Source organism: Bubalus bubalis, chromosome 2 (genome assembly GCF_019923935.1).
Source record: "Bubalus bubalis isolate 160015118507 breed Murrah chromosome 2, NDDB_SH_1, whole genome shotgun sequence".
In the NCBI taxonomy this organism is placed as follows: Eukaryota; Metazoa; Chordata; class Mammalia; order Artiodactyla; family Bovidae; genus Bubalus; species Bubalus bubalis.
In genome coordinates this window covers 2,884,494-2,910,232 of record NC_059158.1, presented here as the reverse complement: position 1 = coordinate 2,910,232, position 25,739 = coordinate 2,884,494, and the positions used below count along the sequence as shown (strand labels likewise).

Sequence of the window (25,739 nt, the reverse complement as noted above, 5' to 3'; positions counted from 1 at the left end):
AGTATAAAGAAAGCTGAGTGCTAAAGAATTGATGCTTTTGAACTGTGGTGTTGAAGAAGAGTCTTGAGAGTCCCTTGGACTGCAAGGAGATCCAACCAGTCCATCCTAAAGGAGATCAGTCCTGAATATTCATTGGAAGGACTGATGCTGAAGCTGAAGCTCCAGTACTTTGGCCACCAGATGCAAAGAACTGACTCATTGGAAAAGACCTTGTTGCTGGGAATGATTGAGGGCAGGAGGAGAGGGGGACGACAGAGGATGAGATGGCTGGATCACATCACTGACTCGATGGACATGAGTTTGAGTAAGCTCCTGGTGTTGATGGACAGGGAGGCCTGGCGTGCTGCAGTCCATGGGTCGCAGAGAGTCAGACGCGACTGGACTGAGCAGGAAATCTGCACAAGGTGCATAAGTCAGTTGGGTCGCCCTTCTCACACGGAAAAAGTTCAGAGCATGAGGCTGCTCAAGCTGGTTCAGCAGCTCCATGATGTCAAGGTATCTCGAGTCTCAGGTTTCCTCTCATGCTTATGCCTGATGGTTGCAAACAGCTCTTAAAGGTCCGAATCTATCCTTATTCAAGGCAAGACAGAGGAGCAGTGCCAGCAGGGCATGGATGGGCTTTCCCTTCCATGAGGAAAGGGTCAACTTTCCCGGAAGCTTTCCAGCAGACTTCTGGTTCGGTCTTATTGACCAGGACTCAGTTACATTCCCACACTAGCTGAGCAGGGGCTGGGGAACTAGGTTGCAGCTCATCTAGCCTCTGCAGCAGAAGGTGACAGAGAAAAGCACCGGAGTGACTGCTGGCTCGCCCGCGGCCAGCCTCTGCGTGGATGGGCGTGTGGATGGGAGCGGCTGGCTCTCCAGGTGTGCCAGCAAGGCGCAGGAGGCAACGTGCCCAGGGCACTGGGAGCCAGCCGCAGGTGGTGCTGGATGCCCCCGCCGGGGCTCCGTCCCAGATGGGCTCATGCTCAAGAGCTGAGAGAACTAGCTGGCGAGTAGTAGAAGGGGTCTGAGGGAAAGGAGATGCCTGGAAGGGTGGGCAGCGGGTGAGGTCGTGGCTGCTCAGCACAGAATGGGGACTGGGAAGTTCCAGGTCTCTGCTTTCCACAACTCCGCACTGTTCCGTTCCAACTCCCTACAACCTGGGTGTCCTCTGACGCGGCCTCCAGAAGTCTTAGAAACCTGAGCCCGCAGACGCTTATTTTCAGTTTCTTCGTACAACTGCAGCAGCTCAACAGGCTCTCTGGTTCCCTGAGAGCTAAATTACTAACTGGTGGTGCGTGCCACTCTGAGTTACTACTGCGCAACCGAGTGCAGCACTGTGGAAGTCTTTGCAGTCTGGTGAAGGGACTAGATAATGACCCCATTTAGGAGTCTGGTTTCTTTTTGAAGTGGGAGCTGAGCACCTGGAGCCGTGACCTTGTCGAGCAGTCAGGACCCCGGCAGAGGGTTCCGCTCCCGTGTTCTGCGTTCATTGTTGCTGCTTGTTTTTGCGCTGGCGGCCTCTTCTGCTGCATGTGTCCCTGATCACTGACTGATGAAGAAGGCTGGGGTGAACAGCACCAGGCCAGCGTGGGGTGTCAATCCAAGCACCTTTCCAAGCACCTTCTGCAATGGGCCAGCCAGGCTAGAAAACGCAGGGCCAAGTGTCCCTTCACCCCAGAACAGAGCGGGTACTCCCTGAGAACCCAGAGCATGGACATGACTGCCCCAGGGCCTGGGGGAGACGGAAGACCAACTCTGGGCGGCCCTGCTGTTACAGGATATTCTCATGATGGGCGTGTGATGGGGACACGGGGGGCAGCTCAGGAAACTCACAGAGGAAACGTGCAAGTTGAAGTATGCCCTGGCGCTGCGGATTTGTGGTATTAGAGCACCGCACATATCCTGTGCAGGCGACACCATGGACGTCGTTTCAGCCTCTCGGCCTGACTGCCAGTCCAGTTTTAACTGTATACGTCTCTTCTCCTTTAGAAACTTAAAACCCTTCAATATGTTCTTCATTTCAATAAGTGTAACTCCAGCCTCCCCACCAGGAAAATCTTTGTTCTGTCCTCAGACTTAAACATGCCTTTAACCAGGAGTTGCTGATACGTGAGAAAATCCAGCCTCTTGTTCTTTTTCACCTTTTATCCCTTAACTCAGTTTAGAGCCACACAGACCAGATGTCACTTGGGACGGCTCTCAGGCTGGGAAGCAGTGAAATGTAGTATTTTGCTTCCTGGCATTCTCAAGGACAAGATTATTAGGAGTTTCCCCCCCCGGTACAAAGTTTCCCCTCTTTTTAAGTCATGAAATGCCTGTTTATATTGTGAGGATTCAGAGATACGGTGGAACTCTGTTCTACTGTATAAGATTTTTGATATATAAAAAATAATCATATAAAAAATTAGTTTTGCCTACAATAAAATGTGGAACAAGCCATATGTCTCTATGAAAACAGCTTTAACTGTGTTTATTACAGGCTATGCAAGAACACAGAGAAGGTGGGGAGAAATACAAGAGAAAAAAGACAACTATTAAATTTTCTAATTTCTTCCCAAATTAAGCCTTCAACTGTGTTCTGAGTTAATACCAATGGGCCCTTTGATGGAACTGTCAGCTGACCTCTCCCTCCCACAGGCCCCATAGAACTCCGGCCAGTTTACTTATACCCAAGGAGAGCGATTTTGTGGACTTTTGAAAGATGGATTGTTCACTATCATTAATTACACTTGGAATCCTCCCTGTCCAATTCTTTTTCTCTTATGGCTAAGCTCTGCCACTTTAAGTGATGATGGCTTTGAAAAGTAAGAAAAAATTGTCTAGTTAACTTAGGGAAGAATACATTTAAGATATTCAGCAGCCTAAATTTGGAGGGAAGTGTTGAAAAGAATCATTAGATCAATGTCGTTGCTGATTTATAAGTTTCCAAGTTGTACTTCCTCTATTTATACTTAACCAAAGGGGCTTCCCTGGTGGCTCAGCTGGTAAAGAATCCACCTGCAATGAGGGAGACCTAGGTTAGATCCCTGGGTTGGGAAGATCCCCTCGGCGAGGTCATGGCAGTCCATTCCAGTATTCTTACCTACAGAATCCCCATGAACAGAGAAGCCTGGTGGGCTACAGTCCATGGTATCGCAAAGAGTTAGACATGACCAAGCAAATAAGCACAGTGGCCCCTAAAACCATTTTTAAAACTGTTAAGAATACATAAAATGTAGTAGCATGAAATAATTGTTATTATTTTAAAATAATAAAGGAGAGAATCAGGGCCAGGGGAAAATAAAGATAGAAAATATAACAAAGTGAGATGTAAAGCTAGACCACAAAATGCAATTATAAGTCAATCAGATCACTCGCTCAGTCATGTCCGACTCTCTGCGACCCCATGAATCGCAGCACACCAGGCCTCCCTGTCCATCACCAACTCCCGAAGTTCACTGAGACTCACGTCCATCGAGTCAGTTATGCCATTCAGCCATCTCATCCTCTGTCGTCCCCTTCTCCTCTTGCCCCCAATCCCGCCCAGCATCAGAGTCTTTTCCAGTGAGTCAACTCTTCGCATGAGGTGACCAAAGTACTGGAGTTTCAGCTTTAGCATCATTCCTTCCAAAGAAATCCCAGGGCTGATCTCCTTCAGAATGGACTGGTTGGATCTCCTTGCAGTCCAAGGGACTGTCAAGAGTCTTCTCCAACATCCCAGTTCAAAAGCATCAGTTCTTCGGCGCTCAGCCTTCTTCACAGTCCAACTCTCACATCCATACAAGACCACAGGAAAAACCATAGCCTTGACTAGACGGACCTTTGTTGGCAAAGTAACGTCTCTGCTTTTGAATATGCTATCTAGATTGGTCATAACTTTCCTTCCAAGAAGTAAGCGTCTTTTAATTTCATGGCTGCAATCACCATCTGCAGTGATTTTGGAGCCCAGGAAAATAAAGTCTGACACTGTTTCCACTGTTTCCCCATCTATTTCCCATGAAGTGATGGGAGCAGATGCCATGATCTTCGTTTTCTGAATGATCTTCGTTTTATAAGTCAATAGGACTTCCTTAAAGTCTCTTAAAATTAATGTTTTGCAGTAGGGTAATGTATTTTTTTTTTATGCAAATTGTACTTACAAGACATTCTGTTAGGAAATTGCTGTAATGGACATTATAGGAAATGGCGTTTTGCGGCCTCACATCAGTAGCTGTGTGTTCACTTACTGTGGATGCAAGATACTTCTTGTCCTAGTACTTTCGTGGCCCCCTTCCTGACTGCCTGAACCCCTCTTCATCAGCTGGCAGATGTTTGTATATGCCTTAGCGTTTATTTTCTCAGCTAACTGGTACCTAGCCAATTTAGAAAAATTCTAACCTTTAGAAACCAAATGAAGTGATAAACTTAGATAAATTGCATGAACCAACCTGTGAATCTCTAGATTCAGCAGGAGTCAGCTAAATTAATGAGTGTCCTCCTGGCTTTTGTCTGGGTTAATAATAGGAGTACCCTGAATAGGGTTCCTTCAGCTGATCTCTGCCACCCTTATTTTAAGAAGCAGATTTAAAATTGCTGAAGTTGAGACATAATAATATTATCACTGTGACATTTTAATTATCTGTTTGACTTCATAGCAACCGATTATTACAGTTCTATTTGAAAGGATAATTTTTTGTTGTTTTTAAACTCAGGGAGTTTGGAATTAAAAGCAAACAGCTCACGGAAATGATCTTTCCGGACAAATAAGGGATAAATGAAGGTCATGTGACTTGACGCTAGCGCGTCCCCCTTGCTTCTTTCCCAAATACGGTGACTCCTGAACTGATTTTGCTCTACGTGTTGTTTTCAGTGTCCTGAATGAGGGCCACGAGCAAGGTGGTGTTCATGTAGGAAGGCTCCCGGGCTGTGAATCAAGAAACCTTGGTCCAGGTTCGAGGTCAACTAGCTCCCAGCTCTGACCTTCAGTGCATTTGCTCCCTGGCACATCTTTTCAGAGGCACAGGCTGCAGAACCTTCTGGCTGAATGTTGGGCTCCAGAATCCCTTCTGCAGATAGATACAAGTTAACCAGTGACTACACGTGTGCGTGCTAAGTCGCTTCAGTCATGTCCGACTCTGTGCGACCCCAGGGACTGCAGCCCACCAGGCTCTTCTGTCCATGGGCCTCTCCAGACAAGAATACTGGAGTGGGTTGCCATGCCACTCCAGTATTACTGCTGCTGCTGCTGCTAAGTCTCTTCAGTCATGTCCGACTCTGTGCGACCCCATAGACGGCAGCCCACCAGGCTCCCCTGTCCCTGGGATTCTCCAGACAAGAACACTGGACCTGTTAAACTGGTAGACCAGCTGCCAAATCTTTTCAGTTCATAGTAGCTAGCAGTCATTTAATGAACTCAGTTAAACTGTTGAGCCGCACTCCGCACCAGGTGCTTCCTCACCATCCAGAGACCTCCATCACTGTAGCGTGTGGTCTCTGATGAGGTTGGCTTGAGTCTTCAGCAGACGTTGGCTGGGGACCCACCATGTGCCAGCCCCTGGGCTCCTGCGGAAGTGCAGAGACAAACAGCGTGAGCTTTTCCCAGGAGGGGCTTGTGGTTCAGTGCACAGAGTAATGCACTCACTGAAAGAAAAAGAAAGTGTAGTCGCTCAGTCGTGTCTGACTCTGTGTGACCCCGAGGACTGCAGCCCTCCAGGCTCCTCTGTCCATGGAATTCTCTCACTGAGGGTTCTGTGAAGACGCAGAGGCGGTGCCATGATAGTGAATGAACAGCGGGTTGTGGGGGCAGATAGGGGAGCAACACAGCCTGCCCCAGAAGGGCCAGAGGTTAGGAAAGGAACTGCGGCTGCCCTGGGCTGTCAGGGTTGTGCAGGGCTTCGGTGGAGGAGGGAGGCTGAAGCAGTGGGGATGGACCAGTGTAGCTGGTGCTGAGTGCGTGGAGCTACCAGCAGTGTGGAGTCCCCCCTGGGGGCGGTGGGAGCAGGGCAGGGGGAGGGACGCAGAGCCTCGGGGGCCCCGCCGAGATGCTGGATGCCATCCCCGGCAGTGGACAGCCACACAGGCGTCTGAACAGACCATAGACAACACCTTCCAGCTGGACCACCTGAAGCAGAAGGAGGCTAAAGACGCGGAGGCCAGTTGGAGGTGGGTTACGCGGTGAATGATGGTGAGGGCTGGCTGCAGCTGTGGTGAGAGCAGAGGAGGGGAGGATGGTCTTGAGATACACTGAGGATTAGCCAGACTCAGTGGCTGGTTGAACACGCTGGGTTAGAGAGAATGACGTGACCTTCGGTCAGGAGAATGTAAGTGGAAGAAGTTGTTGGAAATGCGACATCACATCTCAGGGACGGACGGGAGCGTCTTTGGTGCAGGGCCGTCGTCTCAGAAGCTCGTCTGCACGGTTCAGGCTCAGTTTTAAAGCATCTCTTTGGTCATAGGTGTTAATCTACGTTCATCTCACTTTTCTTCCAGTTATGTACCTTTACATACTAATGTTGCTAATGTGCCAGTTAATCAGTCCTTGGTGTTCAATTATTTGACTCTTTTTTCGAGTAATTATTTGTTTTCTTCACTACTTGGCTGTTATCCTCACTGGATGTCATTAATGTATCTATTAGCCTTATATTTATTCTTTTGTTTCTGGGGTAATTTTTTGAGTAGATTTAATATCCCCTCCATTTGGTCTTATTTATTCAAAGTTACTTATTGATCAATTCATTATAATGATAAATACTACTCTGTAGCACAGTTGTTCATTTAGTGCTCTCATGTATTTCTTTTTGTCTGCCCATGTTTTAAGGATAAATACGAATATTTTTCCCGTATAATTATCCCTCCCCTGCATCTAATCCCTAGAAGTGGTGATGTGTTGACCAAAAATCACTTACACGGATGCAAGCAGCTCTTAAAATCCTTTTTCCTCTTTATTAAGAAGCAAAATGCTAAATTAAATGAGAAAAGAGTTCCTTACAGCCAAACTGGAGCCAGAAAAAGCCACTGACCCTCTGTCCTGGTCTAACTGTGTCTCGTGCATTGATTCGACAAGTCTTCCTGGCGGCCCCACTGTCCTGTGCGTGAGTTCAGAGCTCTGTGTCCCTCCCTCCCAGACTGAGCAAGCTCGGCCTTCCGTACAGGTGGTCTCTAAGCTGGGGAGACACTGAAGTGGCGATCATGCTTTTAGCGGCAACTTGACGCTTTAGCACCAGACTTGAACGCCCAAAGGAAGGAAAGCCCCAGTGGGCATATAACTCAGTGAGAGCAGACCTGATCAGAGAGCCTCCTGGCAGGGGCGTCACGCAAGCGCTCTGCCCACGGCGGGCCCCAGAATTCTTCCAGTCAGCCAAGACCAGGCCCCCCATCTGGGGTCAGCATCTCAGAGCCAGAACTGCCCACAGTCCTGAGCAGTGAGGCTCAGACCACTTTAGGGAAGGAAGACCTTACTTCTTGTGCTCTGTCTGGAGCCTGCAAATTAAACTGTCAAAGACTAACAGGAGGGAACATGTACACATTTTATTTCATGTTAATATTTTTATATAACATGAAGGGTGCCTCATAGAAAAGTGACAACCCCAAAAAAGCACTTAGACTTAAGGTTTATATACCATTTTTACAAAGGGCCATAAGTTGTGGAACGGTGACGAGACAAAGGATTTGGGCACCGAAGGACAGGATGTTACTGGGAATTGGCTAGGAAATGCATCGGGGAAACTGACAGGAGACAAGGATTACTTGGGTGTGATTTGTGCAGACCCATCTCAGCCTCAGCTCCCCATGTCTGCTGATAAGAACGTTCTTTCCTTCCTGGTACCAGGAGGACACCTTTCTCATGGGAAGCTTATGCCCCGCTTCTGGCAGAAAGGACAGGACAGAGTGCTTTCCGCATCTATCATTTCTCCTTTGCCTTAAGCTCAAGATAACCCAGTGCCAGGGTGGTGTATCTGTGGGTGGAACGTCCTGCTCCCCATCATCACGACTTGACCTTGGACTTGGCTGTGGGGTCTGTATGGTCGGGACCTTCTGGAAGAAGGGGCGGGGAATGTACTGACAGTCTCCGCTGTAGCTGATGGAACTCGCGCCTCTGAGGTCGGCTGAGGCGCCTCGGAGGCTGCGCTGCTGGAGGGCTGGAGGAGGTACAAGCGCAGCAGGTGTCCTGGGTCCGTGAGCGGCTGTGAGGGGACGGTCTGTAAAGAGCCTGTGAGGAATGAGCAGGACTTGCCCATGGAAACTGTCAGCGCAGCATCCGGGACTCCTCTACCCCTGACGGGGCTGCCCGGCGAGAAGTTTCGTCTTGGTCAGCATTTCCCAAAATGTAACGGGTGTTAGTGGAGCAGGGAAACTCTGAAGGAGCCCAGGTGCCTCCCTCTGCTTCCTCGTCTCCAGGTCTCTTCTCTGCTTTAACGTGCAGACGCTCCGTGCGGCTTTCCCAGCCACGCAGTGCATGCCGGGAGGCGGACGTCCACGTGTCACATCCGATTCCCACTCACCCGAGGCTCTCGAAAGCACACAGGCAGTGGGAGGGCTCCCCAGATCTGCCGAGTCACCCTCTCTGCCTGCATTGTTGATCATACACGAGACCACCTTACCTCGGGAGGGCTCCCCAGATCTGCCGAGTCACCCTCTCTGCCTGCATTGTCGATCGTACACGAGACCACCTTACCTCGGGAGGGCTCCCCAGATCTGCTGAGTCACCCTCTCTGCCTGCATCGTCGATCATACACGAGACCACCTTTCTTCTAGGAAGCCTGCATTTTGCAGAAGAATGCAATGGGCAGAGCTTACCCGCTGTGCCTCTGTGTATCCACCATGGGCCCACTGACAATTCTTCCTTTAAGTTTTTTGGTAAATGCAGTTTTTCACACTTGTGTGGCTTTTGATGCAAAGTGGACATTTTGAATATTTCAGTAGGTAAAGAAGCTGGGAGTGAGTCTGCCCCACATTAAAATGACTGCTGCATACCCACTGAGAGTGCGCCCTTTGTTGATTCTGGACGGGGCTGTTGGATCGAGGAATTACAGACAGTGATGAGGCCCAAACCACCTGGCTCTGAGCACTTAAGTGTATTGAAAAGTTGGCCTTGGATTTAAGCCAAGTAGTAAAAGCTTCATGCACCTCACAATGAAAGCGTGTTGCAGATTTCTGTTCCTGAGGTTACTGCCGCTGAAATGTAAGTGGCAGGGAGTAAGCCCTTCTGACTTTACCAGTTAGACCCGGTGTCTGCACAGCTGTGGTCCACATCCAGAGAGCGGGGAGCTGGACCTTGGACCTACGCGGTTAGCAGAAGCTTGTCAGATGCTGAGGGAGATGCTCTCCGGCACTGCTGTGCACCTCTGTCGCTTCCGTGTCTTCTAACCAAGGATGCTCTTACGTGACTGAGGATCTGCTTACTTGGCCAGGAAGAGGCAGCACCTTTGAGAATGGCCCAGGAGCTCTAAGCAGTGACTGTGCCATGGTTGGTCACAGGGACAGCCTGTGGCCAGGATCCTTCAGCCACACCGTGGCCCAAAGGGAGAGGAGTGTGCCCACAGGTGAAGACTCGCAGGCCAGCTGGGGCAGCGTGAGGAGAGGGGTTTATGCTCATCATCAGGGCTGGGTTTCCAGCTGCACTTTGGGTCTGACCAGTTACGTATACAGGTACAGGCCAGGTGTCATTCCACTGTTACTCAGTCGGTATTAATAGTGAAATGAATAGTAATAACTTGTAAATGAGATGTTTGCTCAGTTTTCTTCAGTCTTCCAGTTTTGTAAATAAAATTAAATCTTAACGCAGAAATACCCAAACACCTACTAGATGATTCACAGAGACGTCATGGAAATAAATTACGTAATGCATGAAAATATTTTGACCTACTTGAAAGAAAGATACAATGGGAGGTCTCCGGCCATGCAAACAGATTCTTTACCATCTGAGCCACCAGGGAAGCCGATTACAGGTTATTTGTACTATAAACGACCGAGCCAGCAAACATCTCAAGGCAGAACAGCACTCAGGTCGGGATAACCATCCCCCTGTGACAATGCAGGGTCTTCCATGCCCACACGGCCAGTGACATCCCGGGAGGCACAGGGGTTAACTGCATCCTTAAATTCATAGAATGTTAGACCAGACAGAATGTTAGAGATGCGTCTCCTCTATGACAGCAAAATTAAAGCTCGCCGAAGGGTGAAAGTGCTTCTGGATTTTGTGAGTAAAGCCGGGGGGATGTGATTTTTGCACCTCTTTGCATAAACTTACATATGGAGGTCAGAGTCCTTCAATGCCTAGTGGGTAAAGTAAAGGTAGCTCATGGCCTCCCTGTGCTGGACTCACTTCTTATTCAGGGATGGAGGGAACCCAGGCCCAACTGGTCCCTCAAGGTGCTTTCAAACCCAGGATGCTCCTGGGATGCTCACCACGATATTGACCTTCCTTCCCAGCCAAGAATTCTGAGTCCCAAGACCGTCCATATTTACCTCCTGGTTTCTGGTTTTACAGATGATTACTATATCTCTGGAATATTTTTAGGTAGTTTTTATTTTTTCCTTCTGAATAACCCAGCCTGTATTCTGCTACTTCACACATCCTAGGAAGGGGGAGCAAGTACCACTCTGCACTTCTCTGCTCTGTAAATTATCCTTAATGATGTGTTGAGCACAAGCTCGGTGACTTATCTGTGTTCCCTGTCCACTTTTCTTCCTGGCTCACTTATCCTTGCTGGTGAGTAATGGCAGGAGGATAACATAAACAGAAGTCACTTTATTTGGCTTCATTTTAACACGCTGTTAGAATATTTTAATGACACTTGAGTTTAGACCACGAGGAATTGTTCTATTTCTGTTGTTTACTAGAGGAATTTCTATTGTTCATGCTTTATTTTCTCCCATAAAGTGGAAAATCCAGAAGTAATTGAACATTCTACCATAAATAGTTATTCTTCTTTAAATTTAAATCATTTAAAGGCCCTGTCTTACATTGGCACGGTTCACAGGATAATTTCAAAGTAAAGTTTCAAAAGTTGTATTCTGTAGTTTTCTAACTTTTAGCTCTTATTACACAGTGAAAGCTTGAGTTTGCCTTTTTGGTACAAGGTCAGGCTCATGGTAGATGAGGGCGTCATGGGGGAAGAAGGCAGAAAATCCCATCCCTGCCTGTGGCGCATTGATGTCATGGTGGTGCTTTTAAAGGAAGCGTGGCCAGTTCCATGAAGACATAGTTAGTGCTCGAGTGGGGCCTTGGTTACCTCCACAGGAGTGTTTGCAGGACTCCATGGATGAAGGACAGTTGATCCCTCGCCCCTCTTGGTCCAGGATCAGGTGAGACGGGCACTATGGGTCCGAGCTCTCCGAGTCCAGCTTGCAGGGCACCGCACTTCCTGCACGGCCGTGTCTAAACCCAGAAGCAGGGAGGTGCGCCTCTCTGCCATGGCGCCAGACAGCACTGTAGAGGCGGCCTTTACTCTGATAGATTGGTTTACGTTCTGAAAAATCTTGTTTGCAACAAAATGTCAGTGGCAATGAGGATAGATCCAAGGGGTAACTGGAAGTTTAATTTTGATGAATTGTCAGTTAAAGATCCTGAATGTTTTTAAGCATCAGAAAGCAAGCCTGGATAGAAATGCTCCTAAACTGTTCCTCGAGGGCCTGAGGGGACATCTGCTGCAGGACTAGGGTGCCTTTCTTTCCATTGTTCATTGAGGGCTTTTTGTTTGTTTTGTGTTTGTGTTTTTCTGGGTGCTTCTTGGCATGCCCCTGCGAGGCCTGTGGGATCTTAGTTCCCCTGTATTGAAAGCGTGGAGTCTTAACCACTGGACCACCAGGGAAGTTCCTTTTTTTTTTTTTTTAAGAGAATGTTACTTTAAAAAAAAATCTCCATAGAACTGTGCCTAAAATCGGAAGTTATGTAAAAATGGTTTTTAGGTCATAACATTTTGAGGACACTTTTTTTTTTGATGTACATAGTTTTCATATTTAATATTTAATGCTTATTATAAGCCATAAATTTACCGTAATTTCTTTGATTGTTTATTATTGGATATTTAGATCAGGGTTTGAATTCCACAAAGGGGACTAAGTAGGAGGTTGGCCGGAGTCCTCAGAACTGGGCTTTCAGAAGTCTGTGACCATGGGGGAAGGAATTCCCAGCACCGTCTCTTTTGTGCCCTAGGTCTTCCTCTCTCTCTGCCCTTCTGCCCACTCACCTGTAAGAACTGCAGCCGTGGGTTTACTAACACATCTCTGTCTTCCATAGCCACACCTGGGCACCTGAACTCAGCTGGAGAAAAGTCACCTGCTTTGGCAGACTGGCCCACTGCACTGGCTGCTGCCCAGCTCCACTGGCCTTCTCGTTGGACAGCGACTGCTGGAAGCCTGTCCCGGCTCTCCTTTTCTGAAATAATTGTTTTAAACCCCTCTGCTCAAGCTTCCAATCCTCCTCACTCTTTTTTTCCTTATAATTTTGCTTTCTGATGTATACTTCAGAAGTCATAACAGAAAAGAACAAACTCAATTGTCTTAGCTAATTTCACTGGGGTTTTTTTTTCACTTTTCATTGATTCGGCACATTTTAAAATAATTTGTCTCATTTTCCTATGGGATATTACTGCCTTTCTAAAATGTTAGGAAATATTTCTAATTTATTGAACTCTGCTTTTACTTTATTAATAATCAAGCTGGGTAAGCCATTAATTGTCATCTGAGTATGGCTTTGACTACATTCCAAAGATTCTGTGCATTGACTTTTTCATTATTTTAAAAATATTTTCTTACTATGTGGCAAATTTTGTTCCCTTCTCCCAGTTGTTACTCACAAGCGTGTTTCCGAAAATCCGGGATGTCTCTTCCTGCGAGTACTGCACCGTCATCACGGAGCACACGCCGACGCGTTCTTGCTGAAGTTACTGACGGCCTCCTAACTGCTCGCTCCAGTGGGCCTCTTCCCAGGCTTCGTCTTGTCTTTTCTAGGACGAGTGGTGTTCCTGTGTCCTCCCTGCTTATTAAACTGGGCCTCCTTGTCTCCGTCTTTCCTGCCTCGGCACCTTGCTTGTTTTTAAATATTGGCATTTCTCCCGGGCTGTGTCCCAGGCAGGCTGCTCTTCCGGTTCTGCAGCTGTCCCCAGAGCAGACTTAACTACCCTACCGTCTTGCCTCATTCTTCTTTGTCAAGGATTTTCAGGTTTATTACCAGCTTGGACCTTCTCATCGGAGATCCAAAACCACGTTTCTGGTAGCCTGCTGGACATAACTGCCTTGTTGTCCCTGCATTGCCTTTAAAAAAATCCTTGTAGAACCTTTTGTTGTTATCTGTTAATACTAAGCACTCCTGGCTATATGTGTTTGTCTAAGTATATTCCCTTCCCCAATCTCTTCTCTCACAGGTTGAACCTTCTCTGATTTTTCTTTATTATGGTAAATTACCAGCACTTTAAATTATTAATAAATAATAATTATTATAATAATTGAGAGAGCAGGGCTTCCCTGGTGGCTTAGTGATAAAGAATCCACTTGCCAACGCAGGAGACAAGGTTCCGTCCCTGATCCAGGAAGATCCCACGTGTCACAGGGCACCTAAGCCCATGCACCACAGCTGCTGAGCCTGCCCTAGAGCCTCCTTTCTGCGACAGAAGCCACTGCGGCGAGAGACCCACGCAGCGCAGCTCGGCAGTAGCCCTGCTTGCTGCAACCAGAGAACAGCTCACACAGGAACAAAAACCCAACACAGCCAAAAATAAATTTTTAAAAATTTTAAAAGTTTAGAAAGCATAAACTCCAGTCATCAGAAGTAATTTGAAACATGCTATCTTTTTGTATTTTTTTCTGTATTTAACGTAATTGAGATCATCCTGAATATAGACTTAATATCTTTCATTTCAGAAAACTTAACATCAAAGGGTAAAGTTAGATTCCATATTCAACAGCTTCCACCAAAATTAATTCCAAAAAGATCAAAGAGTTAAACATAAAAAGATGGACCAAAAAAGTTCTCAGGAATACATGGGTGCGTATTTGTTGCGATCTCACAGTAGAGAAGACTTGTACCTATGATGTATAATCAGAAGTCATAATATAAAAAGTGATACACTTGACGGAACGGAACACTTGTACACAACAAAGCACACAAACATAAAGTCAGATGGCAGTCCAGGGAGAACTTAAGACTCATCTGAAAGGGGTAGTTTCCTTAGCACCATCTTACAAATCAATCAGAAAGATCACTCAGTTAAGAAAAGGCAGAGAGCATTAACAGAGACACGAATGGCTTTAAGCTTGTGAAAAACTGGTCGGCAGTACTCATAACAAGCAACATGTAATGTAAAGGGAAATGAGAGGCCGTCTTTCACCCGTTAGGTCCGCAGGGGTCAGAGGGTTTGACCGCGCGCGTTGGCAGTGGTGCTGGAAACAAGCAGTGTACTTGTTGCTGGGGGAGCATGGGCTCGTCCCTCTGCAGAGAGAACTTGGGCGATATTTTGTTAAAACCACAGATGCACCTGTCCTTTCCTTACCACCTCCATGTCTGTGAGTTGACCACACACGCACGTGATGCTTCAGGAAACAAGGATGTTGGCTGTCACAGCAAGATGGGAAATGATCGAAGTGAGAGGCGCTCAGCCGTGTCCGACTCTGTGCCTCCGTGGACTATACAGGCCAGAGTACTTGAGCGGGTAGCCTTTCCCTCCTCCAGGGATCTTCCCAATCCAGGGATCGAACCCAAGTCTCCCGCATTGCAGGTGGATTCTTTACCAGCTGAGCCACCAGGGAAGTAAGGGGCCCACTAATGGTGGGTCTCTGTGCTGTGGGTCAGCTCGTTTGTACTGATAGGAAATGATGTATTGTGGTTCAGGAAGTAGAGGTACACAGTGTGTTTAGAGCTCCACTGTTGTGAAGAGGAACGTACATGTGGAGGGTGGACTGTGAACCCGGTGTCTTCCGGGGGCTTCACAGGAACCTGCATCTAACGAGCAGAGTGTCGGGGCCGGGAAGCTGAATACTCTCCTCACACCTTGCTAGGCCTTGGACTTTGGTACCTGTGACTTTAAGGGTTTGGAAACATCTCTTTTGGAGAAGGCAGTGGCAGCCCACTCCAGTGCTCTTGCCTGGAAAATCCCATGGACGGAGGAGCCTGGTGGGCTGCAGTCCATGGAGTCGCAAAGAGTTGGACACGACTGAGCGACTTCACTTTCACTTTTCACTTTCATGCATTGGAGGAGGAAATGGCAACCCACTCCAGTGTTCTTGCCTGGAGAATCCCAGGGACGGGGGAGCCTGGTGGGCTGCCGTCTATGGGGTGGCACAGAGTCGGACACGACTGAAGCGACTTAGCAGCAGCAGTAGTAGCAAGCATCTCTTTTAAAAGCTTCATGATGTCATAATTTATGTAGCCACTTTGTTGTTGAACATTTATGGTTGTTTCTATTTTTAATGTTTATAAACAGTTCTGTAGTGAATATCTTTCTATATACAGCTTTGTTATTTCTACAGGCTGTTTCTACAGGATCACTAAGAGTAGAATTAGTGGATAAAGGATTATGAACGTTATTATAGATTATGATGCCCTTTTCCCCACAGGACGTGTAGTTCATATCCCACCATCAAGCTGTACATGCCCTTTAAAAAAAAAAATCTGCTAATTTGATGGACAGGAGATTCTGCCCTGTTTAAATGTACGCTTCTTTGATTATAGCTGAGGCTGAGGATCCATATATTTATCTCATGCTTCTCAGTTTAGTCACTCTAGGCTCCCTTGTGAATTATTGGTGCATACCTCTCACTCATTGACTGCAGTCCTTCTCTCCTATTTGATTTACATGTGCTCAGGATGTTAATCTTTTGTCTTATTTGTTACTAACTTGGTTACGTCTTTAAGGACATGGAAGAGTTAGCCAAGAAATCAGGCTGAGAAGGACACTCCCCCTGTGGAGAAAGAGCAGGCCGGCCGTCAGGAAACTCCGGGTCTTCCCTTGTAGCGGGAGTCGGTGGCTCCTCCTGGACATGGTGCTTGGCCGGGTGGGATTGAGGAACAGGGGTGCCCGGTCCTCACTAATGCATTTGACCCTTATGGTAACAATAAACCAGCAGGGGAAGCATGTCATGGGTTTACTTGCAGCTTCCCCCCAAGACTGAGAGCCTTTGGTCTCCAGGGTGGCTTTTCTGACGGTAACTTTACCTCCTCACTCCATATCCTCCTCACTGGTCAGTGTCCTCCTCCTTAAATAATGAAGCTGTTGTTCCACTTACGCTTACTGCTTATGTCAGTAGCTCTTTCCTTCATAATGCCCTCAGCCACTCTTCCTAAGGCTTGCTTGGCAGCTGAACTATTTGTAGCAAGACTTGAAGTACCGTCAGGAGACGAGATGATCTTTCTGCTCTTTGTGAGGCCAGTCAGTTTTTGTGCTTTTAAATGCCTTGGCGAATGGATAGCAACTTGGCTTATAGCAGGTACAGTTGAAAATCACAGATTCTGTTCAGCTGTTTCCAGAACCTAGTTCTACCACTTACTGGGCATTTGATCTTGGCCATTTTTATTATTATTACCTCTGAGTTGTAGTTTGTTCGTATTAAATCGGATAATGTGTATCCCATTCTGAGCACAGTCTCCTGTGCCTGGTTCCCGGGCCACACATCCTAGATTCGTAGATGTTATTTCTTGTCCCTTTGGACCCTCAGTACAGTTCGGCAAATGACTGGAAAACAGCTGTTTTCTTTGCAGATTTCTGAAAATAAAAATCTGAGGTTGTACTTACCTATGTTGCATTCATTATTACCAGCTTAGCGTTCTTTTTTTATCCTTTCTGGAAGTATTTTTCCTCTGACCTTGGAGTTCAGGGTTTTATAAGTAAATATCTTGGCATAGTTGTCTGGTTATTAAACCTCCATGAACCCTCTTACTTCATTGTTCTCACTTCTGAGACGCTTTCTTCCATTCCAACTTAAACTGCCTGCTCAGCCCGTTTGTCCACGCTCTCGCCATGGACGCTCAGGCCTCTTGGTGCCATCTCCACTCTCAGCTGTGGCAGGGTCCCAGTGTGGACCACGCGTGTCGCGGTCCACAGGAGGAGGCAACAGCCTGAGGGTGGGGCAAGGCTGGAGAGCTGACCCTGGGGCGGCGACCGCACCCGTCGCCATCTCGGTGCCCCTGTGCCCGCTCGTACAGCGCCCAGCCGCACCGCAGTCCTCGCTTGTCTCTGCACGTTGAGGGCCAGTCGTCTGTGTCAATGGAGGGAAGCCGGACGCCAACAGCTCTGAGGAGCCCATAACGTGAGGAGCGTTTTCTGGAGTTCCGTGTGACTTGTCCAGAGTCAATTCACCTCCCTAAATCTGCTTGCTCAATCATCCCAGCATAGGAATGGATGGGCCTGTGCCCAGAGCAGCGAGCAAAGGTGATTCTCCCCAGGGGCCCAGCAGACAGCTGATTCCTAGGGAAACTCTTGTGAATTCATTTAAAAGCATTGTTTCAGACACACTGACAGATTTTCCTCTTTTTCCCTGAATTCATTTAGAACTTACGCCATCCGGAGGATAAGAGACGCCTTCAGAGAAAACAAGAATGTGAAGGATCCCGTAGAAATTCAAGCCCTAGTGAATAAAGCCAAAAGAGACCTGGGCATAATCCGTCGGCAGGTAAGATGGCCAAGAGCCTTGAGCTTTCACATGTCTCCCGTGATTGGATGTCACAGCTTTGGTGTTTGTGAGTCACACCCGGGATCACGAGACTCTCTTCCTCTTGCTCATGTGGACAGAGACGAGCTGTCCTGTCACTGAATCAAGGGGTGTGCGAAGGAAGTGCCAGCTCTCCGAATTCCCAGAGCACACGGCCTCTGGGGAAGCTGGGTTCCCACACTTTACTAAACAATGGTGCTTTAAGTATGGGAGAATTTTTTAAAATTTCATCTCTTTGTTAGATGCATTACACATTGAAACCCGGACGTATGTCAAAGAGTATAAATATATTCTACTTTTCCTAGTGTTTTAAGATCATAACTCAGGACCATGCTGCCTTTTTCCTGAGGACAGCATTATTGCGATGAAGCTGAGTTTTGTTGCCACGTGGCAGCATGTCTGCAGGTGTGAAACATAGCTGCGGGCGCCGACCCCCAAGGACCAGGCGAGGGTTTTGTTTCCTCTTGCAGGAGAGCTGGCGGTCGCCTTGGCCTCTCACTCTGCTCTTCCTTGCGAGGTGGACGGGGCCACAGCCTGGCCTCCGGGTGCGGTGACGTGTCCTTGTCTCTGCAGAATCGATCAGAGCGCCAGAGGCGGAGCGGCCTGCTGTTCGCTGGTTTTCCCACCCTCTGAAAAGCCTTCCTTTCCGCTGTTTTTCTCTAATTCAGCACGAGTTCCACCGTAAGGTCCGTTTCTGCTTCCGTTTGCTTTCCGCTCTTCCTCGCAGTGAGTTTGTTTAACTGTGGAAGGACACCCTTACATTTTCCTGAGACCCGTGAGTGTGTTAGAAGGGGCTCCTTTCTCATCATCAGGAAATCCCACCCTGGCTGACGTTATGTCGTATCATGACTTGTGACATGTGTATCAGGATATATATTTACATCTCTGACTCTTCTTCATGCTTGACTCTACACCATTCATAAAGCAAACAGTATTAAGGGCTGGTGTTCATCTTATGTCAAAGTTAATAGTCTCGTTATGTTGCCTGCATCATAGAACAATCCCTTCTATAATAACCTTTCTTTCAGATTCTGATAGCTCTCTTTGAGTTCTGCAGTAATCTAGGAGTAGAATAACTCGGCCATTTTAAAGAAATGATCTTTGACTATAAAGGCATGAAGAGATAATAGGATCGTCAGAAAAAGAAGCTGGTCTGCAGATTTCCAAGGATGCAGATAGTGGCAGAGAAGTGAGTTGCCCTTTTGAAAACTCTAGGATGGCCTTCCCGAGGCATCAGTGGGGGAGTTTTATGGGATCCTTTAGCACCAGAACTTGGAAAAACAAGCAGCCTGCATCCTTATTTTGCAGAAATTCAGGAAGGTGCAGTTTTTGGCGTTTTCCCACACAGAGGTTGGCAAGCGCCTCCAAAACAGACTGGTTTTCTCTTTTACTGTAAAGTTGCTCAGAGTAGGAACTGCTGAGAAAAGGGGCCTGTACATAATCTTGCCACCATTTCTTCTGTTATATAATTGTCTGTGTCACTTCTCAGTTTGAAATGCTTTATTTAAAAAAAAATGGATAGACTGGCTCTCACCAGACATGCCCAGTGAATCCGCACAAACCAGTTTCAAACCCTAGGGCCGCGGGCTGGGCGGTCCCCAGGACAGCTGCCAGGGGCGCCGTTCTTAATGCGGGGCGGGCAGGGGGCGTGCAGCCGCTTCCGGGCACAGGGCTTCTGTGTTAACCTGCAGAGCAGCAGGGGCCTCCCTGTCGCATCAAGACTGTGCCGAGTCCCAGCGTCACGCTGACCGGAGTTACCTTACGAGCTGCCAGCGTCTCCCTGAGCCGCCTGGCGCTGAGCCGGCCAGGCTGGCCTTGGCCTTGAGGCCGTCGAGAAAGTGGCATCTGTGTATCTCCACCCGGCCCACCTCCCTCCCTTCCCCAGGCGCTCTGTTCTCCACAGGCCCTCCACAGGCCCTCCACAGGCCGCCGGGTGAGCCTCTGAAAGGGAAGTCAGAGCAGGTGACACGCCTACCCGAAACCCTCCAGGGGTCGTCTGCCCCACCCGCAGCATCCGGGTGACGCCCTTGCTGCCCCTGCCGCCACCCCCTCCCCCAGCCTGACCCTCTTGGAGCCCCGGTCCCCCTCGCGTGGAGCGGGCTCCCCAGGCCTTCCCGGAGCTTCACTCCAGTGGCTTGAGTCACAGGGAGTCAGTCAGTCGGTGATACCAGGCGACGCCCTCAGGCAGCCACGGTGCTCAGTCAGGAGGGCCAGCCCAGCTCCTCGCTGTTTGGGGACTGAATGAATCCACAACGTTTGTCGCCTGAGGCCGTGGCCCTCAGTCCAGGGCGTGTGCCACCAGAAGCGTGCTATCACCCTGGCTGCCCCAAACCCGCGTGGGCCGTCAGATGGTCCGTGGGAGAAGGGAGGGGACCCGGTGACCTGAGGCATCCCCCCCAGAGCCGCAGCGACCCCCCCGTCACGTGCGCCTCCACGGGGCGCTCCACTAGGACGGAGACCGGCCACCAGGCGCGCACCTCGGTGGGGCGGCTCTCAGACCGGGATGGCCTCCCGACGCGGCCCGCCTCCTGCCCCCGTCCTCGCAGAGGGTCTCAGCTCTGACGCTGATGACACCCCTGTCACACGGTGAGATTCTACAGTTTTGACAGAAGTCTCCGAGGAAAGATTTCTTGTCTAGGCACAGAGAATCCGAGGTGCGAGAAGGCGGGATGCCCTGTCTCGGGGCGCCTGGCCAGACACGCACTCAGGCCTCCGTTCCTGAGGGCAGACTCAGAAGGTCCAGGACGTGAGCTCCTGCTTCAGGAGGAATGGAAGGATCTAGATACTTTCAAGTCCTCTCCCAGTGTTGTTCCCCAGACATTTAAGGACCGTGTCGTCCTAGCCCATCCTGCCCTCAGAGGTCATCTTTCCTTCGTGTGCCGAGATGTTTAGTCTTCACGTGGCCACCCCAGGGATTCCAGCAGCATCAGCAGCTCACACCAGCCTTCCCCACGGCCCCTAGGGGTGACTCTCTTTCCCCACGGCCCCTACAGGTGACTCTCCTTCCCCACAGCTCCTGGGGTGACTCTCCTTCCCCACAGCCCCTAGGCGTGACTCTTACCACAGAAGGCACGTGCAGGGCAGAGTTCCTCTGCACAAGCAGCTCAGGCTCCTTTGCCTCACTGTCCGTAACTGTGGCCCACGGACTGGAAGCCGGCCGGCCGCCGCTTATTCTTTGTTGTGGACACGCTGTTGTGGACCACCTCTCCCCCTAACCCCAGGCCTCTCTCTCTCCACCACCTATCCCCTAACCCCAGGCCCCTCTCTATCCACCACCTCTCCCCTAACCCCAGGCCCCTCTCTCTCTCCAGCTGCCTGTGTCCTCTCACATCCTGTACAGCACAGACATTTGCCCACTTTTCTATAAACTCTGTTTCCAGATAAAATGGTTTCATAAATACAGCTTAAGCCTGGCAGCTTGTGTGAGTTCTTCCTCTGCTGAAAGCAGGTCCCGGACTAGCCCCTGCTAAACCTGGCTTCCCTGTCCGCTTCTCAGGTGAGGTCAGAAAAGCGGGAGAGGCCCTTCGCGTGGGTGCCCGCGGCGCCAGGATGGTGCGCGGAAGCCAGCCGAGTGAGGGGCCCGGGCACGCGGCTCTCACCGTCTGGGCCGTGGAGAAGTCACGGGGACGTTCTGCCCGAGACGTCAGCAGAGATCTGGGTGGTTCACGCCAGACAGAGAAGCAAGAGTGTCAACCAGACTCTGCTTTCATCTTTGTTCTTTTCTCCGTTTTGCTGTTCTGTTTATTCCTTCTGATCCCTCTGTGTAAGTCGTTCATTAGACTGTCATCACCCCCAAGTTAGAGCTCCGTGCTCTAAGGATTGTAAGCCCCTAGGCTATGCTGCACCCTTAGGACTGTAAGCAGCAGTAACCAGCCTTCTTTTGTAAGGCTGTTTGCTGTACTCCGTAGCCTGCAGGGAGGGTGGTGCCCAGACTGGGTAGCTCACAGAGATTGTGAGAAATCACAGAGAAAGCATTTCCCCAGCTTTCTGAAGCAGAGTTGTGTCCCTGGCCTGATAGCCCTCGCCTGTGGGAGAAGCGGCAGCAGGAGCCCCACCCACAGCGCTGGCTGAGCAGGCCCCATGCCCGAGTTCCTGTACTCGGCCGCGATTTCCTTGAGTGTGAGAGTCACAATTATGGCTTCAGGAGAATCCAGCTGAATCTTCAGTGTGTATCACCTTTTTGTTCAAACATGGTGAAAACTAAAATGTCTGTGCCAAGGTTGGGGGTGCGTTCAGCTGTGTGCTGCTCTCAGCGTTCACCAGCGTGTGCCCTGGGACAGCGCCCCTTCGGCTCTGCCGGGCTCCGAGCCGAGCGGGCTGACAGGTTCCCAGCCCCTCACTCGTGCGTGTAGGCTGGCGATTGAGCACTGGACTTCCAAAGGATGTTTGCTTACTGAGCCAGTAATGCGGTATTCATGTGTCCAGCTCAGCAGGGTTTGTGTAACTTAAGTATTGAGATGAGGACATATATTGTTAATATATTGTTCTCAAGAGGAGAAGAGGACGACAGAGGATGAGATGGCTGGATGGCATCACTGACTCGATGGACATGAGTCTGAGTGAACTCCGGGAGTTGGTGATGGACAGGGAGGCCTGGCGTGCTGCAGTTCATGGGGTCACAAAGAGTCGGACACGACTGAGCGACTGATCTCTGATCTGATTGTTAACTGTAAGCTGTAGTTACAACCTGAGAAGGTCGGCTGGATATCCTGTCTTCTAATTCTGGAAAACAAGACGTTGGAGTTATACCATTATTGTCAGCAGCTGTTTAGTGATGACAAGATTCCATACCACGTTAGCTGTTCATGTTCTTTAAGGAAGCAATTCAGATAGTGGCTGTGTCAGACCCAGAACTGTGGACCTGCTGCCGTGCGCGATTCAGGGCGGACGCTCTGCACAGCCACTGAAGATACCGGGAAGGGGGTTGATGACATGGGTGGCAGCCTGCTTGCTAACCGGAATGTCATCCTGCAGACGGCCTGAGAAGGCGGGCGTTTTGCCCACAGGTCTTGTGGGAAGGGCAGTACTGCGCGTTTCCTGTCCTCTGGCTCACTCTTAGCTGAAGCACTGTTCTGGTAGTCTCAGACCAATCTCTAAAGTTTATTTGGCAATCGTTTTGATGGAGGAGAGGGAAGTCATCTGTAGATGCTGCTACTGCTGCTGCTAAGTCGCTTCAGTCGTGTACGACTCTGTTGGACCCCATAGACGGAAGCCCACCAGGCTCCGCCATCCCTGGGACTCTCCAGGCAAGAACACTGGAGTGGGTTGCCATTTCCTTCTCCAATGCATAAAAGTGAAAAGTGAAAGTGGAGTCATTTGGTCCTGTCCGACTCTTAGTGACCCCATGGACTGCAGCCCACCAGGCTCCTCCGCCCATGGGATTTTCCAGGCAGGAGTACTAGAGTGGGGTGCCTGCCTTCTCCGATCTGTAGATGAGGGGCATTTAAAATACACAGAAAGAGTTACACATCATTCACAGTATCCAAGAGGTAGAAGCGACCCAAATTCCCACTGACGGATGGATAAACAACAAAATGTAGTGTTTACGTGCAGGGGAATATTATTCAGTCTTAAAAAGAAGGAGACTAACACAGGCTACAACGTGTATGGACCTACAAGCCTGCGCTCAGAGCGCTAAGCCAGACACAGAAGGACCGGCACTGCCTGATTCCCCTCGTGTGAGAGTCCTCACGGGGCCAGGCGCAGAGATGGGGAGGAAGGTGGTGGCGGCAGCCAGGGGCTGGGGCATGGAAAGGGGAGTTAGTGTTTAAATGGGTGTAGTCTCAGGTTTTCAGGGTAAAAAAGTTCTAGAGATGTGTTTTACAACAATGTGAATGTGCTTAACACTATTGAATTACTAATATACACTTAAAATTAGTCAAGATAGTAAATTCTTAATTTTTTTCACAATAAAAAATTCTCTCTTCTCCTAATTTTATAACCAATTTTATAACCATCAATTTTTCTTAATTGAGAAAAATAAAAGGAAGTGTTTCAGACACTGACTGATATTTGAGGGTCCTTTGGAGCTTGAACTTCAAGCCTTCAGTCTCTTGTCTATAAAATCAAAGGATCATACTGTAGCTCCAAGGCTCCTTCCAGTTCTGAAATGCCGTGGTTCAACATTTCACATCAGTGTCTGTCCCCTTCTTGAGTATTTGCGGAAGCTATGGATACATTTCAGGGTAAATTACTGTCTGTCCAGCTTTCCTTGACCATTTTTCACCAGGATCTTAACTCTCCAGAGTTTAGGTTCCAGGTGAGCAAAGTTGAAAGCCAGCCATATATTTGTGCCATCATAAATTCCAAAAACTTCTCCTGGTCTGAACTTTCCGCTACAGAGAAAGTTTAAAAAAAAAAAAAAGGATTGTTTAATTAGCGCTGCTTGTGCCTCTGCTGCTAAGCTTCCTTTCCGGTAAAGACACGTCACTGGTACTGAGCATATTTTTGAGGAGAACGTTTTCCTTCAATGAAGATGGCAGCAGCAAGTGAAGAGCAGTAAGGCTATCACCCACAGGCTGGAGAAGGATGGGAGCACTCCCCCAGGAGCATCAGGCCGATGCTGCTTTCTGTTTGATTGACCCCTCCCTGCTCCCTGCCAGCGTCTCCGGGACTTTGATCCCTCTCTGCCAGACAAATCACACACACACTGTACTTTAGCTATTCCAGGCCCCCGTTTCCTTCCCTGTTTATCAAGCGCCCATTCTGTGCCATATAATTATGAATTGATTTTGTAAGTTTTTAGAGGCAGAGTTGGGATGGAATTAAGAGGTCCGTCAGAGCCTCACAGAAGCTCTTGCTGACTTTGACGCTTCTGGAGGGAAGCCAGGCCTCTCCATTCCAGATACAATCTGTTCACTCGTTTCACAGAACGGAACATGGAGTTGAGAGGCGTAGCCCAGGGGTACTTTACCCTGTGCTTCTGTAGATAAACTAAGATTAGATCAAAAGCTCAATCTACATATTAAAAAAAAAATAACAATGAAGCAGTCAGAGGCAACGGAGATTTATATACTCTGTCTTGGACTTGAATAAAGTCCTCCGGAAGTCTACATAAACTTATAAACAATGACCAGAATTGCCCCCTAAGTGGACCCTGTGTCTTTGGAAAGGTGAAATGTTTCTATAGGGATAAAAGGTTCCCCAGCGTTCTGAGAAGGTTTCAGAAAGCAGAGCAGTGAGAGGCTTGTTTATTTTATAGTTTTTTCAGCCTGTTCAGTATATAGTTCCTCTGCAGCTTAAAAGGAGAAGGCAATGGCAACCCCTTCCAGTACTCTTGCCTGGAAAATCCCATGGACAGAGGAGTCTGGCAGGCTGCATTCAGTGGGGTCACTGGGAGTTGGACACAACTTAGTGACTTAACTTTTTTTCACTTTCATGCATTGGAGAAGGAAATGGCAACCCACTCCAGTGTTCTTGCCTGGAGAATCCCAGGGACGGGGGAGCCTGGTGGGCTGCCATCTGTGGGGTTGGACATGACTGGGGTGACTTAGCAGCAGCAGCTTAAAAAAAAAAAAAGACTTCTTCATGCAAGAATTTAAACCAGTGTTCTCTCGGCTTTTTCTAGAAATGCCTCAAGTCTGGGGCCATCGTGTTTCCCCACAGTTGCCATTCTTCTAGAACAAATGCCTCTCAGTTGGAAATCACTCATAACTCGCTTCCCTCCTCCAGGGTTGACACGCACTGAACAAGACTCCACGTGCTTTAAGAGGAAGCCTGTCTCACCCCTGACTTTTTTACGTACAGTAATGGCTTTTCTGCACCCATGCATGTGTGAACGCACAAGAGCTCACACAGCAGTGCTGTTTGGAGAAAACTGTGGCATGAGTTTCCCTTGGGAATTTTTATCTTGGTGTCTGTCCTTCTCCCGTTTAGCCGATGAGTCTAGCCGATGAGTCTCCTAGTCTAGTCGGCCAGACCTGCTCACTCTTGAATTCCACGAGAAGCTGTTTCGTTGTGAAGCGCCTTAAGTGGAAGCAGATACTAACAGCTCTGGAGCAGAAAGAACACTGACCTCACAGGCAGGAGGTGGACGGGCTCATCTCCGCTCTGACCGTAACTGACTGTGGGACCTGGGCGGGCGGAGAGGGCTGCCTTGGGTCCTGCGTCTGTGGGGGGTTGGCTTTATCGGTGAAGGTGGCGGTGGTGGG

General features: G+C 48.9%; 1 protein-coding gene across 12 annotated transcripts in view; it reads left to right on the top strand.

Annotated features, from left to right (window-relative positions):
* The window catches only part of LYRM4 (LYR motif containing 4), an 88,686-nt gene that overhangs the window by 6,464 nt on the left and 56,483 nt on the right, over positions 1-25,739 (top strand). For 8 of the 12 annotated variants that reach the window (XM_006073146.4, XM_044926699.2, XM_025265326.3 and 5 more), the window contains exon 2: positions 17,430-17,550. The exons of 1 other annotated variant lie outside the window; for it this stretch is intronic. In XM_006073146.4, the coding sequence (XP_006073208.1) occupies positions 17,430-17,550 (121 nt within the window). Of the gene's footprint in view, positions 1-17,429; positions 17,551-18,257; positions 20,432-21,085; positions 21,408-25,260; positions 25,282-25,739 lie in introns of those variants that run through there. 3 more of the 12 variants (XM_044926729.2, XM_044926696.2, XM_044926707.2) reach the window with 3 other exon arrangements.